Here is a 19,910-nt window from a genome sequence, read left to right as displayed (position 1 = left end):
CCTTTCTGAAAGAAAAAAATCTTTCACTTCCAGTTTATAGCATTTTTCTTTAAGTAACTCAGAAGTAAATAGTTTCTGTTGCTTATATGAAGCATCCAGTCAGAGGCTGTTTTAATTTATATATACACAAATAAAAATATATTTAAAAAATATATGTGCACATATGCTTCGTACGTACATATATACACAGATTCAGTATGTATATTTACTATATATACTATGTATGTATTTTATCACTTGGAAGTCTGATTTATTTAGAAAACATGAAAGTCTAATGTATTTTCAAAGATAAAAATGGAATTGTGGAGTGAGCACGTCCAAACCATTTGGAAAACCACCTTCCAGATTGTTAAGAGCTTCTGTTGCATAAACAGTGGTCGTGACGTGTTTTAATAGCCACAGCTAATTCTCTGAAAGGCTGTACTTTTTGGTTTGTCTTCCCTAAAACAGAAGCAATCTACTGGTGCTAAAAATAAAAAACTAGTTGGTTGTGATGTTGGTAATTTTGTGTAATTTGACAGCAAAAAATGCAACATTTTATCTAGGTTTGTTTGTTTGTTTAAGTGTGGTTTAGTTGAGATGTAGGGTAGCCTTGGGCCAGTCACATTTGCAGTATGATTTGAGCAACAGAAGAAGAGGGATCACTAAAAGCCATGTCTCGGTGTTTTACAGCTTGCTATGGTGTGTTCTGTGCAAGTTACTGGACTTGTAACTGTTCAGAACTAGAGGGCTCTTGGGGTTGCAGTAGGAGTTGGTGGGAGCTGTGGGCAGTGACAACATGTGAAAACTGACATTTCTTGCCTCACTTTGCCTGTAAAGTGAAGATGATGTCACATATGAACATGTGAATAGCATGAGAATTATGTATGAAGTGAATATAAATTAACTTTTCTGTTACTGATGTTTGATTTTTAGGGAGAAGATGTTGATCTTCATTTGTATCTGCCGGATTGTCATCCTAGTAAATATTCCCTTTTTATGTTGGTGAAGGATTGTCAGCCTAACAAAATAAGCCCTGAGTCTTGTATTTCTGCTGAGTGCCAAAGTGGTCAGAAAACGGGCAAACCCAAATGGAGGAACATTACTCAAGAAGAGTAAGTTTTATTGTGGTAGATATTTATGGCTTTATATCAGCTCTTCATATTTACTTATTTTGTGAGGAAAGCAACCCCATATGTTAATGGAAAATATTTCATGAGACTATTGTGCTTGAAATAAAAGTATGATCTTTCTTTTTGAAAGGGCTGGATGGGTTGAATGCTGGACAGTCCCGAGCGTTGTGTTTACGATTGACTACTCGTGGCACCCAATTTATCCTCAAAAGGCAGATGAGCAGTTAAAACAATCCTGTAAGTGTCATTACCTTTTTCTGGTTAGCGTGCTTTATTTCAGGAACTACGGTGACTTTATTGAATTGAACTGCTTAAATTTGCAGAAATGAATTTTAAACTGAACAACTATGCCCATGGGAGAATGCTGATCTTTAAAATATAGTTGGTTTGATTTGAAAACAGACAGCACCTGGTATTGAAAAATACCTGGAAGTGTCCCAGTTCACTTTGTAAAGGGAAGATACTGTCTGTAGTTAATTTCTCCTTGTCCTTAACAAAGTGGATCTCTTCAATGGGTTGCTGTGTAACATAAAATCTCACTTGGTATATTAAAGATGAAGTACAATTTTTTTGACAGAATCATGTTCCTTAGCCTTTCTAAGCTCTTTTCCTTTGGATGTTTGTGATTTAAATGTTTAAATGCACCATATAAGCATGAGATATAATAGCATTGTCTTACCTTTTATGGATATGAAACTGAGATTGCATTGTAGCTGTTGAAGTGAACTGTGGCTGTCAGATACAAGTTTCTGAATAAGAATTTTAATGGTCTAAACAATACTTCTAAATAAGGAATGACCTGTAAGTATGTGGTTGCAAAATAGTTAAATGCAGAGACGAAAGGCTATTTTAAGCACAGAGGGAGGTGTGGAAGAAGCTATGAGGTTACATAAAAGTTTGTCAGGTTGAGATGGTGGAAGCAGAACTGATGAAAGAGATACATTAGAAGAATAATGAGGGCTAATTTGAGTGGGCCTCAATCAGCGGGTGTTGTGAGACATGCTGGATAGGGCTTTTAGGTTTTGAGCTCCAACAACTCCAGTCTAAAAGACCTCAGATTTTAGAGGATGAAGCAAAAAAAGTAGGATTCATCTTGCAGATGTTCGTTACGTGCTCTTGTGAGATCCTGTCAGCTTGTGTGAAATTTGCATACTTCGAATTTGAGAAGATTTACTTGTAATCACAGCTATTAAATGTGGATTTCAAAGTTTGTACATACACAGGTAATTTCATCTGCAGCTTCCTTCAATAAACCATTTAGCATAGTCAAGCTCACTTCTCATCTGTGATGCTGACACAATGTGTTTGTTACAGTAGCAGCATCAGTATTTTCTTTTGAGTTAATCTATAGAATTCTACCAGTCTCTGAGAAACAAATATGTTGCATAACAAGAGATACAGCTTCCAAAAAAGTGGTCATCTTGCTAGTGGCATTTAGCTAATTTATAACTCGTAATATAATGCAAGTTCTGAACAAGCATTGTAGACAATAATGGTAAGTTATTAAAGCCTCAAAGGCTTGCTGGCCACAGGTGTGTATTCACTGTAGTTCTGTCTCTGCCTGTTCTTCCAGTTAAACAGGCACCTGAAATCTTAGTCCATGTGGAGCATGAATTTTATGTGATTTTCCATATAGTTCTTTCCTTCCCAGCAGTTGCTTCACATCGCCAAAGCACTTCCAGTTCGCTTCTTTCTCATTGCCTTTCCCCTCTTAAAAAAAGCACTTTCTTCTCCCAAACTCCAAATAAAAAGAAGGGATAGGAAATAAGATTTGGATTTCCAGCCTGTTTTGTGACTGGAGTCATCGAGTTGTTCGAGAGGAAATTTTGGCCTACAGAGTTACTGCTTCGGAATAGGTTTTTAATATAACTTTTGCAGTGTTCCTGTTTATTCCCTTTTGTTTATTCTGCAATAGCTATGTGGTTGTGGGAAATCCGCTACACTGAAATGAAAGCATGCCTTTGTTTAACTTGAAAAGCAAGATAAATAAATACGCTTGGTATTTTGTGTTGTTTTTCCAGAACTTGAAATATTGTTTTTCTCTTGTGTATTTAATGTTGACTAAAATATTCTATATATTCCTGCCTTCCCATAGTTACTAGATATAAGAAACCAGTTCTGTAGCATAAACACATTAACATAATTCTGCAATCCAAATTAGAAAACAGCAAAAAGTTTTATATTTAATACATATTCATATTTACAGAATTTTGTCCATCAGAAGCCTAACTTGTAATCAAAATATGTTTTCTTGTTTAATTTGCTCCAAAGTGTCAGAAATGGAAGAAACGATGTTATCTGTGCTGAGGCCATCACAGAAAACAGCCGAGAGTGTGATTTCGTCTCCCACAGCTTCAACGCGCCTTCCCCTTGACCCCTCCGAGCTGCCTCCGGACAAGCTCCATGTGGAGCTGGAACTTTCCCCAGATTCCCAGATCACCCTGTATGGACCCCTGCTCAAAGCCTTTCTGTCTATAAAGGTAGGCATAGGAACACAGCTCATAAAATGTATGGATGAGCACAGGGAGGAAAGTGGAATAAGTTGTCTGGAACAGAATATTGGGGTTTTGCAGAATATTTGAATTTAAATTAAAACCTTTTGTAAGTACTAGTTTGAAATAATTTAGTTTGGTGATGTGGCATAGCTGGGATGAACTCAGGTGACACAGGCTCATGAGAAGAGTTAAAATATATGTATATGTAGACCCATATCAGCATAATTTTCCTTCAAGGAATAGTATGTGATCTGGACTTCATGCGCAGAAAATTTCTTCTTTGACTTTGCAGTAGTAAAAAAATACCAAAAAAATACATGATTATGACTAGAACTTATATTAACAACCACTTTTTCAAAAGATGTATCAGAACCCATGCTTTTAGTGCATTTTAAGGTCTGCAAAGTGTTCTAATAGGTTTTTTTTTAGGATCGTGCAGGGGGTAGGGGAGGAACATGAGAATAAATTTAATTTAGAAAGCTACTTCAGTCAATCTTGAAGAACTATTTTTCATCCTTTTCTTGATGTTAATCTGTTATGCTTTAAAATGTTTGTGTTGCTTATCTTGTGTCCTGTTCCATTACTGATCTTCAGGGTGTCTAGAAGCAGTTTAATTTCTTCACATGTCCCTCACCTTGCCTTGTTGTGACAAAAGCAGAGGCGATTGAACATACCACTTCTATGCCTGGGTATTGGTTGGTTTTTGTTTGTTTGTTTGTTTTTAAAGGTCTGTTTGAGCCTATGCAGATCTAGGCTAAGGAAATGCTTCTGGAGGCTTTTGTTTTGAGTCAGAGGATGAGATATTTTCTGGGACAGGTGACCAGTATTAAGACTCATACTGAAACAGTCATTTTTAAGAATTTATACAAGGCATTGCATATATGCAGTGAATAACACAAAATACTAAGTTTTTGTAGACTATAGGACTTGCAAATATGCTCATTATTTTTTCATGTTGCCACTAAAATAAATAGGATTAAAATTAGGCCAGTATTGCATCTTGAAGAGAGGAAGTGCACACATGTTTGAATTGTGTTTTGAGCTACTTTGGAGTCCATAAATTCATGAAATGTTTCTGTCTTTCTGAGCAAAGCAGCACTTCTTCGGGGTTCTTTGCATCTGGAGGGATATGTAAACAACGCTACATTAGATCCCTTGATGCAATGATGATTTAATTATTTTAGGTGCAGATTTCTCAGTTTGAATATAGCTTTTATCTTCTAAATCTTAAGAGAAAATTTAGATGAATAGCTTGTTTCTGAAAATGCATATTTATTGTTGTTTCTAGAATTTCTGTGACTCTGTTTACATCTCTTTGTCCAGCTGTGCTGGCAGTGTATCTTAATAGATTTCTAAAGTGGTTTTTTTAATGCTTCTTTTCCTGACTTGTGGTTGAATTATTTTCAGTTTGTTTTCATTGACCTTTTTTAATACATGCAAGATATTTCTGGACCTGCATCATTCATACAGTTTTGTTAAGCTTTCTGTTCTTGGGAGGTAGTTTGTCCATGTAGCGCACTTTCTTACTGAAGAACTTACTGGCTGGGAATGAATGAATGATTTGCAGGTACTGGCATCCCCAGCAGAAGGTGCCAGGCGTAAGTTAATGGAGTTCTTAGCACCCTCTGCTGGGTCTGCTTTATAAAAAAATACTTCAAGGTCTATATCCTGACATCAACCTTTATTTTTTCCCTTTATTTGAAAGCAAAGCAGATTAGCTTTGCTGAACTCTTGAGGTTTTTTCAGTTTGTTCATGGAGCGGCGCTTAGTCCGTGTGCCCTAACACAAAGTATACTTTGGAGGCTCAGGATAAGGTGGTAAAACTACATGTCCACAGGAGTCATTATTTCAAGGCCAAGAACCAGCCTGCCTTTTCTGCAGACCTTTTTCATGGATAACTTGCAGTTGCTTTCTTCTTTTTCTATTGTCAGCTTCCGCTTGGCTTGCTTGTGCTGCAGAATTGTGATTAGAAAAGAACAGAGAAGTTTTAGAAGCAAACAAGGCACAGAAAAGGAAAGGAGCAAGAAACATCATAAAATCCAAATCTTTTTCAGTTTGATCTTCAGTCTAATACTCATTTGTTTTCACGAATCACCAGTGCTGTTTGGAGTATTTGGAATAGCTACAGCTTCTGTTGAGAAGCTGTAGGACTGAATTACTTTATAAAATGAATGAGGAAGCAATTTTTCTCTCTGTTATAACCTCTTTGGTCAGAAACCTCCACAGAATGCTTAATGCCCAACGCTTCCCACATACTGAATTAGCAAGAAAGTGCAAACTGCATCATCCTGAAAGTTTTTCCTGAGAGACTTGATTAATTAATTAATTTTATATAGGTCTAACCTTTTTGGGGGGTGACATATTGTCAGAAATCTGATTCTGATGCACTCAAATCTTAGAATCATAGAATCATTTTGGGTGGAAGAGACCCTCGGGATCATTGAGTGCAACTGTAACCTAACTCTGGCGTTAAACCATGTCCCCAAGAGCCTGAGTTACACATCTTTTAAATACCTCCAGGGATTGTGACTCAACCACTTCCCTGAGCAGCCTGTTCCAGTGCTTCACAACCTTTTCCGGGAATAAATTTTCCTAATATCCAATCTAAACCACCTATGGTGCAACTTGAGGCCATTTCCTCTCATCCTGTCACTTGCTACTTGGGAGAAGAGACCAGCCCTCTCCATGCTACAACCTCCTTTCAGGCAGTTGTACACAGCGATCAGGTCTCCCCTCAGCCTCCTCCTCTCCAGGCTGAACAGCCCCAGTTCCCTCAGCTGCTCCTCAGACTTGCGCTCCAGACCCCTCACCAGCTTCGTCACCTCCTCTGAACTCTCTCTGGCACTTCAGTGTCTTTCTTATGATGAGGGGCCCAAAAGTGAACTCAGGATTCCAGGTGGGGCCTCACCAGCACCTAGTAGAGTGGCACACTCACTTCCCTAGTCCTGCTCGCCACACTATTCCTGATACAAGCCAGGATGCTGTTGGACTTTGGGCCACCTGGACCCACTGCTGGCTCATGTTCAGCTGCTGTCAGCCAACACCCCCAGGTCCTTTTCCAGCAGGCACTTTACACACTTTCCAGCCACTCTTCCGCAAGGCTGTAGCGCTGCCTGGGGCTGGTGTGACCCAAGCGCAGGACCCGGCACTTGGCCTTGACATAGGAAGTTGATTTTTAGTTACTGGTGGATTTTCTGCTTCCCAGTAGAATTTGGCAAAATTACTTTGGTCTTGGATAATTGAGGGGGATTGGCTTAGAAACGAAGTGAGTTTGAGACCCAAGGGGAAAATGTTTATGAACTAGTATTTTAGAAGCGTACTTTAAGACTTTGAAATTTGGTAATAACAAGTTTGAATAGGATGGATGAGAGTGACTTCCCGCAGGATGTGTTTTGTGTTTTGACTCTCAAAGTTATTTATCTTTAAAAGCAGAAAATCTGTTTTAAAATGTCAGTAGCATTGCTTCAGAACAGTTATTTGTATTGCATGCATCTACAGTACTGGTACTTTCAGAACTACTGAGAACCCCTTTTTTTCCTCCAAAGCACATGGCCTCAATTTGCTTACTGAAGGTATCCCTCTTTCATAAAATAAAACTGTGTATGTTTCTTCAGCTATAGGTTGTAGCTATACTGTTTATTTTACACAGGACTAACAGAAAAAGGTTGGATTTGTGTGTGATTACATTGCCTGTGTGTTCTTTATTTGTTTTCCATGTGGTTATAGCAAATAATTCTTCTTCCCAGGAAAACTATTTTGGAGAAGATGACATGTACACTGATTTTGAAGAAGTTATTTCAAGCCCCGTTTTATCCCTGTCAACGTCTTCAAGCTCTGGATGGACAGCTGTTGGAGTGGAAAATGACAAAAAGGAAAACGAAAGTGCAGTCAAGCCAGTTCACCCTCTTACTCTACGTCCATGGGATATCACTGTGCTTGTTAATTTGTACAAAGTGCATGGGCGATTACCAGTGGTGAGTACTTTAGAATCTTCGGATATTTTGCTTAATGTTTTGTGTTGTTTTTCCAGTTTCATAAACTGAAGTTAAATTTACCTGCCTGGAATATTAAGTTAGGGTGGTGTTGACCGAAGTGCGTATATACTCTACTACAATTGTGGGTATCTAAACCAATTTGAGACATGGTTTATTTTACTTCTCTGGGGGGCAGAACTGGATACATTTTTTATGATTTTATGCAACCAACTTGATTTTTGTGATAATATTTTTGATTGACTGTTATGATTTCTCTGCTAATGAGCAAAACTTTCCTCCAATGGTGCGTTCTGCTCTGTGCAGCTGCATTCTGAGAAATCAAGTAAAGGGGAATTCAAGTAACAATGCAGATAAAAAGACTGGGTTCATCCAAATGAGTTTGAATTGCTGTTTATGTAATTGTTGAAAGGTTTTTGAAGTTGTGATGTATTCTTTTCACCTGTCCACTGGGAGGAAAATTAGCATACTTGCTGCTTACAGGTTTGCTTCTAATCTTAAAAATTTCAACCATGTTTTGTGTTTTCAGTTTGTGAAACGGATGTTTTTAACCTTTGTTTCAGCATTGCAGTCCAGATGGTCCCGAGTGCCCTACGGCTTTCTTGGAGAGGTTGTGCTTTGAGATGAAGAAAGGATTCAGAGAAACAATGCTTCAGCTTGTACTGTCTCCAGTGAATTTGTTTCTGAATGACAACTATCAGGTGGGAAACTGGGTTTGTGTGTTTGTGTGTGTGTGTATTGTGGAATTTGTTATGATCTTAAAATGGATTTTTTTTTTAATAGGAACTTTCTTGTTGTATACATACAAGTTTACTACAGCTTATGAATCGTAAGAGATATTAAAGAAAATTGTGATGCATGTTATTTTAAATCTTTATATCTCTCCAGTTTTTGTTTTGGTGAAATGCGCAAAAAGAAAAAATGTATTTTCTTAATTTTGCCGAAAATAATTTTGGAGAAGGTTCTCTCGGAAACAGAGGCTTGTTTTTTGATATAGATAGATATAAATTGGTTTGGGTTTGTGTCGTTCAGTCTCAGGCTTGTGAAGATCAGGTAGGAATATTGAATAAAAAAGGCAGAATTATTTTACCCAAGTAAAAGCAAAATCAGTTCCTAGCTACAAATGAGGGACCATGAAGAATGGAGTTGCTCGCAGCTCAATATATACAGTACTGCTCTTCAGCAGCCAGTGAACTGTGCTGTACCAGGCAGATTTTGGCTATGACAGATCTCAGCTTGCAGCTTATTTCTTTGCATTTTGTTCCTGCTCCTGCCTTGGGTTTGAGTGTTTAGCTGATAGTGCAGGACACTTAAATGGAATTGTCCTTCCATGAACGAGATTTTCTTGCCTACAGTTCCTGCTGTCAAGGTACTTCCTCAGCTTATTTGCTTCATAGTTTCTCCTCACATTTTCTGTATTGAGATGAGAGCTGTCTTGGTTTGGTTGCCATTCTTGCTGTTCTTTATAGATGCACTTGCATCTATAGATGTTTTGAAGAAAGTTGGAAATTGAGTATAGGCAGGGATGGGCCTTGACCTTTCTTGAAGCTAAATTTACAGTCTGGAATGTGTAATTGACTGGCAGTGTAGAATGTAATGGTAATAGAAGATCTACAAGCATTACTGCATTACTTTAAACAGGTAGAATACTGAAAAATCTTAGTAATGCTCTGGTTAGATTGTTTGCCTTAGGGTCTATATATTCTTTTTGGTTGGATTTATTTTAATTCAGAAACCTTAACTCTGACTAATAAGACTTCTGCCTGGGAATTTCCGTTGGTTGGAGTGATAGACATCCAGGGTGGCGTGTTTTTAAAAATATGGTGAAGAAATTTGTTATCAGTTACGTGTGTTACTATTGCCTGCTATTTCACTTTGTGTTTATTTTTGACGTTCAATACTGGGAACATTTATATTTTGGTTAAAAAAATAAAAAAAGGACCCTTTGTTGACATCACGTATCTCAAAAAGTGCTGTTTGATAGTCCCTAGTTTAGCCTTAAAATGTGAAGGTTGTATATGGAACAGGAATTGTTCCTTACCGAGCTGGGCAAATATAGTTGTTTCATGTTTCCCATTCCAATTGTTTTATCTTCACGTTTTGAAATAACTTCTGAATCAAGACATAGGTTGCTAGTGGTATCAAAAGAGCAGGGCATGTTTCTTCTTCATTAAGCAACTCCAAAGGCTTTGCTGACAGTGGAAGACAAGCCAGGCACAATAAAAGTTGAAAAAAATTAATAAAAGATAAGTTTTGCTGTTGAGTTCTGGCTTTAATCCACAGTTTACCTATATGCAGTCACAAGCTTCTAGGGTATGCCTGTGCTGGTTTATCTTTTCAGTTTCTTCTCTGGCTGGTAATTATTTTGAAAAGTATTACAACTGAATTTTCATATCTGCAAACAAGTAGCTTTGCTTAATTTAGCCAAGAAATACTTTGGTGTTAAGTACAACTTAGATGACAGCCTCTGATAACCTTTTTTTTATTTTAATAATGTGTCAGCTTACTCATAGTGGTAAACATTCATAAGTCATGTTTTTTAACCTCTTGATCACTTGCATTGTTAAACATTGTTTTCCATTTTTTGTTTATACTTTATTGCAGTAATATTTGACAGATGGCATCTAGATGTCACTGTGTGGGGTTCACTAAGCGAAGGCTTTTGATGGTTGCTAAAAATGAAAACAAGCTTGGGTTAGATAAACTCCGCTCTCCCCCTTGCTAAGATTTGCATCTAAGTTGTTGCTTGAGTAATGCGGAGAAGTCCTGGGACTGGATAGCTATACAAAAGTCAACAGGATTTTAGAGGTGAAGATGAATGTGTATGAAGTACCTCTGACTAAACAGCTTTTGCACTTTCTATTGATTGTTCTTTGCAAATGTTAGCTTTTAACGTACTTGTCTTTAACAGCGACCTGCAGTGGATGAAGTTCTTCGAGAGGGTCACATCAGCCTGTCGGGTCTGCAGCTGCGCGCTCACGCCATGTTTTCAGCGGAAGGTCTGCCCCTTGGAAGTGACACTTTGGAGTATGCGTGGCTGATAGATGTACAGGCTGGAAGTCTTACAGCTAAAGTTACGGCACCACAGGTACCATCTAGAAACCATTCGCTTTGAAGCATTACCTTTCTCCTTTCTTGTAAAACTAGTGTAGTGCAGATTTTGGAAAGCACATGGTCTCAGCTGGATTTCGATGCATCTTTATCTGAACTAACCATAATTTTATAGTCTGAAAATCTAAGAATTTCATTGAATGGATGGGAGATGCTGAATGAGCTGAATTTGATATTAATCTTAAATCTAAGTCTAACAGTGTGGCTACTGTTATGTAAGAATTTGAATACATGACAGTAACAGAGCACTAACAAATCAGTAGTGAATACTCTTGTCACTACATGTAAACATGTATGTTGCATCTATGTATGTTAATGCACCTTAATACTGATTAGAAAGGCAACCAGGGTATCTACATGCCCTTTAAGTGGTTTAATCGCAAGGTAAATAATACATCTCTGTAAACAGAGCAGTTGTTTTGGGATACCTTCCGTCATAAAATAGGTAACATGATGAAGAGGAGGAAGGAAGAGCTACTCAAAAGGTTTAAGTATGAGATGACTTAGTTGCCTGTGACTTCCTCTGGGGTTATTTTTATGATGCTGAATTCTGGGGATGCAAGTTTGTTACCCCTGCTGGTTAACTCTCTGGGAAGGACAAGTAGCGTCTGCTTGTGATTGCAGTCTGAAAGGCAATTTGGCATCCCTGGAATGTAAGGTTCTTGGATATATACAGGCATCTGCATGAAGGGATGCTGCCAGTAATGAGGGTGTCAAGTTGAGCATCTGGAAAGGAATTAGCTTCTGGATAAAGTTCTGCCTTTCCATAGAAAGCTATGGACAAAGCCATGTTTTAAAATAGGAGACAAATGAGATCATTTGTGGGAGTGAAGTATGGGCGGGAGAGTAGCTGGTAGCTCAGTCATGCTGCTCGCTGCATAAATTCTGATGCTTGGTCCTACTGGAACGTACTTTGCTTTCACAGTGTTGGATTCTCTTAGGTCAGTCTTAGCACTGACTCCTTTGGGTTTTACCATTTATATTGCTTTGTTTCTCCAGATATAATAATGGCTCCAAGCATACAGTAGGCAAATCACTTTGATTTATTTCTGGAGTGGGCTGCCAGATATTTAAAAAAGGTTGCTTTGTCATTGTATTCTGAGACATGAAAAAAATACATAAATTCTGTTTAGTAGTTACTCTTTGGTTTATTTATTTATTATTTACTTTTCTTAAGACATTTCTACATCCTCTTATTCCTCTAAAAGCTGGCTTTATTTTCTAGGATTAAACACTTATCTCATTAGGAAACTTCTGCAGCAAACAAAGTCAAAATAAGGCATACAGGCAACTTCAGTAAATCTGAAGAATAGACTTCAGCTACATTTTCATGCTACAAACAGGGACTTTGGTGGTGGTATTTCCCAAAATGCTACTACTGATTTAGATAGGCTATGGTGTTTACTTTACTGCTCTATGCTTCAAAATTAAACCTAGTTGTTTCAAAAAGTATTCTGATGTTAGAGAACGCTTCAAAATACTTGATGCAACTTAAGGATTTCTTTCCTCTACAATGCCATTCTCCACTGTACGCTCCGTACAGGATTTTTAATGTATTTTTTTGTTGTCAGCACTGCTATGGACCAGAACTTGAATTCACTGTTTCAGGGTCATTAGCTTTTTTCCTCTCTTAGTGTGATGTATTGCAAGAATTTGTGAAGGTTCAACACTAAAGGGAGGAAGAGAAATTTTGTGCAAGACAGTCATAGCTATATTAAATTCCAGTTCAATTACTGCTGATTTTTAAGTGTCCTTTCCTTTGGCTAGCCAAAGAAAAGCCATTTCCCTCTCATAATAGAGACAGACAGTCATGAATCATTTCCTTTATGAATAAGCTAACTATATAAAAGATTTAAATCAACAATAGGCTAATTACGAGGTCCGGCGGGATTCAGCACTGTTCTGTTTTACCAGTTTCCTCCTATGCTTTCTAATTGAACTTTGTTACTTCTGTAGAAGGAAGGCCGACATTTAAATTATGAATGGTGATAAAGTATTTTGAGGTGTTTTTTGAGGTGAAATAGAGGGATCTTTGTCTTTACAATGAAGTTCTCAGTTGACAGTATTAGCAGAAGCTGCTTCCTTATATATTAGGAATAATTCAGGAAATTGTTTAATGTCACAGGATTACCCATGAATACTACAGAGACTTGCGTGTTGTGACACACACAAAAATAAAAATCAGTCTTGAGTAACCGGAGATAGTTCATGTGTAAGCAAGATAATGCAGCCAGAATGTTACGGTGGGGTCTTCTGTTTTCACTCCTGCTCACCTCCCAGCCTCTGGTGATGTTCTTTCAGTACTCTGTTAAATGTGAAACTTCATTTTACATACTTCCTATTAGACAATGTGCTGTTATTTGCCTACAGCTTGCGTGTCTTCTGGAATGGGGGCAGACCTTTGTGTTTCATGTGGTGTGCCGGGAATTTGAACTGGAAAGGCCAAAATCTGTAATAATATGCCAGCATGGAATTGATCGACGATTTTGTGACTCTAAGGTAACCTTTCATCCATCTTAATTGCTTGCTGTATTGCACAGGTTCTTTGGAACATTTTAGAAATCCAGTCTTAAAGCTATCAAGCCACGTGGAGTATGCAGTCAGATTGGATGTTCCCTTTGATAAATTATAGCTAATTATGTTTTAGAAATAAAAGCAGTTATCTCTAGATTTACCTGTGGATATGCGCAATATGTTTTTGGTGCTCTTTGAATTATTTAAAGAAACACTATCTGCAGGAGTCATGCCTAGTTTCTTGGATCTGCTATGACAGTTAAGAGCCAGAGGCCACACTCCAGTGTCCCTTAAGAGGCAAAACTCATACTTGCCTTTGTTCTCTTGGCACATTTCCATGGTACTTTTTCATCCCATATCCTTCCTCTTTTGTTGAAACAGTGCTTTGATGGGAGACTTAAGCTGACAACTTATAGCTTCCATGGATTCTTTCTGATATTTTTCTTTTTTTACAACAAACACGCACCTCCCAAAACCAAAAGCAAACAAACAAAACCAAACTATAACAAAAAACCCAACAAACAAAACCAAACGAAACAACAACCCCCTCCACAACAACAACACAACATGGGACTCTTAGTTACCCATCATGTCACTGTGAATTCTGCTTTTGGTGCTTGTCTCTTGGTGTGCATGTGTGTGATCACATGAAGACCAAAGGAGGCTTGCCATATTTTAAGTATAATTCCTGGATATAATCTTTTGACATTGTCCTTGTTTTGTTCCAGTTGTTGTGATGTTCTGTTGTGACACTTGATCTGCCTTTTGCTGGTAGAAGTCAGGACATCCAACTGGGTTCAGTTGGATGCTGCTGGACAGAAAAATTAAATATGAACTAGTGAAAACAAACCTCAACACACAATCACCCCTTATGCTTATATTGATATTACAGAATAAGTCACTTTTCATTGCTCTAGTTTTAGGCCTCTGTTAAAGAGAACGTAAATAAAAGGATAAGCACAAATTAAGCTAAGGCTCCTAAATGTAGGTTAACATCTCTTTTTCTTCAGATGAACTGTGTCCCTGGGCCATGCCCAACATCTGATGATTTAAAGTACACTATGACACGCTTAGCCATGGATGGAGCAGATCTGTATGTGGTAGAACATGGCTGTGCCACCAATATAAAGGTAAAAATATTTCTCTTAATTGCAACTGAAATAGTTTTTTTGTCAATAGAGTTCTTTGTAATTTTTGATAGAATAGCTATTTGAATTTATTGGTTGCTTACATGAAATGGACTAAGCAGGATTGCTGAAACTTTAAATGATAAAATGTTGCCTTGTACTGTGCCAGGAGTACGTCACTTTGGCTTCTGCTTACTAATTTCATTAATGATCTTGGAAAATGGTAAGAATGAATGGTTGTCTGCCAAAATGAGAGTGGAAGCTACAGGGTTGGAGTAAAAATAAAAAAAACCCCTGGGCAATATAAATGTGTCTGTACCTGAGAGCTAATAAGAGCTTGTCCTATAAATTAGTAACTCAGCAGCTGAAAGTGATTGAGATGGATTGTGTACAAGTCAATGCTTGATAACTCATGATGGTTTTATGTGATACAGCTGTTTGAATTAAGATGTATCTTTGGTAGAGGTGGAAGAAGCGTTAGTGTCATGCCTGGCTGAATGTAGAGTACTGCATCATGTGTCCTCTCTTCAAAAAAAGGGTGTGCAGAGAAGAGCTGATATTCTCTCTGTTATCCTGTCATACAGGAGAAAACTAGGATAATTTGGTCAGTGTAGCAAAATGTAAGTTAAGAGACAGACAACTGACTTACGATAACAACAGAAAAGGAGAAAAGTGTTATGCTGGTGTGACTAGTAGTTTAGCTGACCATTAATAAATTTGGTTTTAAAAGGTAAGCTTAACATGTAAAATTTTGGGGACAGCTTCACATTATGAGCAAGAATCCAACTGAAAGTGGTAATTATTTTAGACACTTTTTTAATGACATGGTATCTTGTCATTTGCATGGCTTCCTACCTTGTGCCAGTAAAAAAAATGCATTTGAGTCTCAAAATTATTTTGAGTCCAATATTACAAAGCATCAGCACAAATATTAACTGTGTTTTCAGGCATAAATATGAATGGTAGTGTTTTCAAAGGAAGCTTAATACCTGAACCACTCTGAAAATTATATCCTGAATGTGTTTCATTTGCATTTTAAAAAAGGTTTTTGGTACTCCTTTATAGTCTGTGACAGAGACAAGAAGTAATAATTTAATATTAACCCTGTGGGCAGCTCTTTCATGGCCAGGTTCTTTTTTAGCTTTTCTCCTTTTCGCTGCGAAAAGTTTGAAAACCTGTTGTGAAATTTCAGGTATTTCATGGTGACTTTTTGGAGTGGAGTCAAGCTATGCAGGAAACTTGGTCCAGTGTCTTCAGATTATTTGAAGACGAATAATTTGTGGCAGGGCTACGTCACCTTTTATTGCCGTACACCAGTGTTGGGGAGAATTGATACTGTACGGGCAGGTGGGGTAGTTGCACAGTGAGCAGTTCCCACGGCCAAGTGTGGGGGTAAAGCTTCGCTCCTACTGGGATTCTGCTTTTCATGGGAGAGGAGCAGCCTCCTGTTTGCTTCAGCAGAACTACTGGAGTGTGATGGTAGAAGGGCTACTGTAGCACAATTCATATGGATCTCAGTTAAGGTTTAGGATCTAGAATTTCTTGAGTTGGGTAGTGTTGAACATGGTTGTCTCGCTGAGGTGTTGATTAATTGTAGAGTTAATAGAGCTTTGTATTCCAAGGATATAATGAATATTTTAGTCTGAGGGTATACAATGATTTACATAATATCAAATAATGTATCTATGATTTAGAAAGTTTCAGATTTTTTGGGTTTTTTTAGATGACAGTGAAGATTTAATTTTTTTAAACATTCATTATAACATCTGTCCAAAGCTGTTACAAAAGGAGGCTCTGAATTAGAGATTTTAATTTTGTTATTGAAAAACTGAAACTAATTTCTGTGCTGGCCTTCTTTTGCATGGGTGCGCATGCTGCATATAAAACTGGTTTACTGTCTTTTTTTGGAGAGAAGAATTTACAGAGATCTTTCTGGAATGTAGTAGGTGATGTGTTAACTGGTTTAAGGCTGCTACTTCTTTGTTTTGCTCATGCCTAATCAGTTCATGTTTTAAATCATGTTTTCAGATGGGTGCCGTACGTATTGCAAACTGCAACCTCCACAACCAGTCTGTTGGAGAAGGCGTAAGTGCTGCCATTCAAGACTTCCAACTGAGACAGTATGTTGAGCAGGTGAACAATTGCAGAACTGGTCTTCAGCCAATCTTAAGGAGGGCGTATTGGCTGGAAGCTGGCTCTGTCAACTTGGGGCTCATCACTGCTGACATTGCTTTAGCTGCTGATCATCCTTCTAAACATGAAGTGCAGAGACATTTCTTAGAGACTCATGATAACCGAACGAAGAGGTAAGAGAGATGATTGAAGGAAATGCATTTGAATTTTGGGCGGGATCTAAGTTAATACATTCATCTCAAGATGGAACTTTGTTTGGTTTGGTTTGGTTTTTGTTGTTGTTGTTGTTGTTTACATAGATTACAATTCATTGCCATTTTTTAAAGTATGTTGAATGCTTAGCTGTGGGGTTGGTGGTTTGAATGTGCTTGGACTACATAAAATTGTATGACTTTTGGAAAAACTTACTTTTCCCTCTCCCTTCCCTTATCGCTCAAAATGAAGATCAGGGAGAGGAGGGGATTTGTCCTTTGTTCTCAGGCTGGGCAGAAAACAGGCCTTAAAGGGTTGTGAGCAAGCTGATGAGCAGCTGTGAACATGATGCATGTTGCAACTGTGATTTGTGCATCTCCCCAGAGAGCAGTTGCCTCTGGCATAAGCAACACAGACCAGCGTGGAGTGTGTTAGTCGTGCTTGCCTCTGTGCTGAGAGAATATGCTGTTGATCTGAGCCTGTGTTGTGGCAGGTGGACATAATCTGTGCCTGAGCATGGTTGCCTGAGCACCACATATACACTTGCAATTTGCTCCTTTCTGGAGCTAATTCTACGTTTTATGGCTCATGTCTGTGTTGCGGATACAAATCTTACTTATTTCACACTGAGTGAAATAGGAGCTCACGTATGAGAGAGGGTTATCTTTTGACCTTGTTTTCACTAAGTTTAAATGTACTAAGGCTGATGTCATGTTTTTGTTTTGTTTTCTCTTCTTCTGCCTTTGTATAGATTGTGGTTTTTGTGGCCTGATGATACTCTGAGGAATAAGAGAAGCAAGAACAAGTGTGGCTGTCTTGGTGGTTGTCGATTCTTCGGGGGCACATTAACAGGACTAGATTTTTTCAAGCTTGAGGAACTGACACCTTCAAGCAGCTCTGCTTTCTCAAGTACAAGTGCAGAATCTGATATGTTTTATGGACAATCTTTACTGCAGCCGGGAGAATGGATAATTACGAAGGAGATTCCCAAAATTTTGGATGGTGAGAACGCATTACACTGTAATTTTACTCTCTCTTGCCCAGAAGTGTAACTTCTTAACTACAGATTAGTATTTATGGTCTTTCTGATCCTGGTTAATGAGTACTTGTTGTGTTCTTGTGGCATCGGTCCTGTAGTGGCCATGTGCCCTTCCAAGAGCAGACAGTAGCTTGACAGTAGTGAGCAAGCTTTCATACAATAAAAATATAATAATATAAAGGATTAATATATTAATAAATATAATATGAAATGAATATAAAATTATATTATAATGCAACTCCTTTCTGGGTAAAACGTTATTTGACTTGCATCTGTTTTACTTATATAGAAAGCAGTCTGCCGAGACAATGTAATTTTTCTCTGCTGTGACTCGATTAGTTTTTGTTAGTACAAGGTACTGGAATATGTATGCATTGGAAAACTAGGGCTTTTATTTAACAAGGATTACTATTTTAGTGGGCAGGGAGGAGAGCATTGCAGTTGTATTGTTAGATGTTCAGGGTTTTTTTCCTGTTTCTGATTCTAGGTAAAGCAAATGGAGTAAAACGAAAAGATTGGGATTGCAGATCCGTGGGTATTGAAATAGAAAGAAAAGCACAACATCTAAGCCTGCAAGTGCCATTGCGCTCCCATAGCTCCTCATCATCTTCGGAGGAAACGAGCAGTTCTAGTGCTGCGCTCCCCTTGCTTGCAGGTGAGAAGGACAGCCCGTCGTCAGCTACTGAGGATCACTTGGGACAGAAGGAGTTCTTGTCTGGTGCAAAAAGGGAAGATGGCCATGCAAGGTTAGTACTCTCTGTCCAGGTAGAAGTCTGATTAAACTCTTGAACGTGTCATGACAGAAATAACCCTTATATTTAGTGATTTATAAGGTATTGTTTGTTTTTTTTTTAATGGTACTACTGAATTGCAATTCCTAATTTGAATGCAAATTTGGATCTCTGTTAGGAAATGATTACCTGATCTGGGTAGAAAAATCCAATATGCAAGACAACAGCACTTGCCATCACGGTTCATTTATACACCCTCTGTATGTAGACAAGTGAACTAACAAGTGGCGGAGTTTCATATGTAATCAACATGATGAAAATAATTGCTATGCTAATAGAAAGTCACAGAATCACTGAAGCATTTGACAGCTCCTATAATGTAAAAAAGAGGAGCATTCATGATAAAATAAGCAAATGAACCTTTAATTTGTGTTCACAGCGTTGCAGTTGATGGTGCGGAGGGCAGCCCTGCATCCCCTGGCAACCAGGAAAGGCCTGTTGGTCAGTCTCCGCTGCGGTCTCCACTCAAACGGCAAGCGTCCGTGTGCTCCACCCGCCTCGGGAGCACCAAGAGCCTCACGGCAGCTTTCTACGGCGACAAGCAGCCTGTGACAGTCGGCGTGCAGTTCAGCAGCGACGTGTCTCGCAGTGATGAGAACGTCTTGGACTCCCCAAAGCAGAGGAGGAGCTTTGGTTCTTTCCCGTATACTCCATCTGCGGATTCAAACTCGTTTCACCAGTATCGCTCAATGGATTCCAGTATGTCAATGGCTGATAGTGAAGCTTATTTTTCTGCAGCAGAAGAGTTTGAGCCAATAAGTAGTGATGAAGGTCCAGGAACCTATCCGGGAAGGAAGAAGAGAAAAAAACAAGCTCAGAAAATTGAATATAGTAGAGGATCTATTTATCACAGTGTAGAAGGGCCCTTGACAAGCACAGTCCATGGAGACATTAGTCAAGATGTTAAAACATTGCCAATTAAGACTCATCCTTCACAAGCTTCATTTGTTTCAGCTCTGGGAGGAGATGATGAGCATGTTGAGAACATGTATGTCATGGAATCTGATAAGACTGTGGAAAGTGAGCAAATAACTTCCCAGCAGCCTGTAATGGCATGTTATCAAAACTATCTTACACAGTTCCAGGTGATCAACTGGTCTGTAAAGCATCCAACTAACAAAAGAACTTCAAAATCCTCACTACATCGCCCTTTAGACCTTGACACACCAACGAGTGAAGAAAGTTCGTCATCTTTTGAACAACTTTCTGTCCCAACTTTTAAGGTATGGAAATGCAGGAGGAAGGAGCAGAGAAAGGAAAAATAATTCAAAACGAGTTAAAATTGCTTAATACACCTGCAGTGTAAATAAAGCCATGAGAAACTTGAAAGTTCTTTGCTTTTAGTTAAGGAATACTTTATATTTCTGACTTGAAATCATGGGCTGTGTGGCTGGGAAGTTGTGG

At 38.4% G+C, this 19,910-nt stretch overlaps 1 protein-coding gene across 19 annotated transcripts in view; it reads left to right on the top strand.

The window, feature by feature from the left end:
- The window catches only part of BLTP1 (bridge-like lipid transfer protein family member 1), a 127,858-nt gene that overhangs the window by 37,735 nt on the left and 70,213 nt on the right, over positions 1-19,910 (top strand). For all 19 annotated transcript variants that reach the window (XM_065062105.1, XM_065062106.1, XM_065062120.1 and 16 more), the window contains exons 17-28: positions 916-1,094; positions 1,243-1,349; positions 3,384-3,592; positions 7,354-7,581; positions 8,163-8,300; positions 10,511-10,687; positions 13,081-13,209; positions 14,235-14,354; positions 16,380-16,657; positions 17,428-17,678; positions 18,203-18,461; positions 18,886-19,729. In XM_065062105.1, the coding sequence (XP_064918177.1) occupies positions 916-1,094; positions 1,243-1,349; positions 3,384-3,592; positions 7,354-7,581; positions 8,163-8,300; positions 10,511-10,687; positions 13,081-13,209; positions 14,235-14,354; positions 16,380-16,657; positions 17,428-17,678; positions 18,203-18,461; positions 18,886-19,729 (2,919 nt within the window). The remainder of the gene's footprint in view (positions 1-915; positions 1,095-1,242; positions 1,350-3,383; positions 3,593-7,353; positions 7,582-8,162; positions 8,301-10,510; positions 10,688-13,080; positions 13,210-14,234; positions 14,355-16,379; positions 16,658-17,427; positions 17,679-18,202; positions 18,462-18,885; positions 19,730-19,910) is intronic.

The sequence above is a fragment of the Columba livia genome, chromosome 4 (genome assembly GCF_036013475.1).
Source record: "Columba livia isolate bColLiv1 breed racing homer chromosome 4, bColLiv1.pat.W.v2, whole genome shotgun sequence".
Lineage (NCBI taxonomy): Eukaryota > Metazoa > Chordata > Aves > Columbiformes > Columbidae > Columba > Columba livia.
This window is presented reverse-complemented; position numbering and strand designations above follow the sequence as displayed.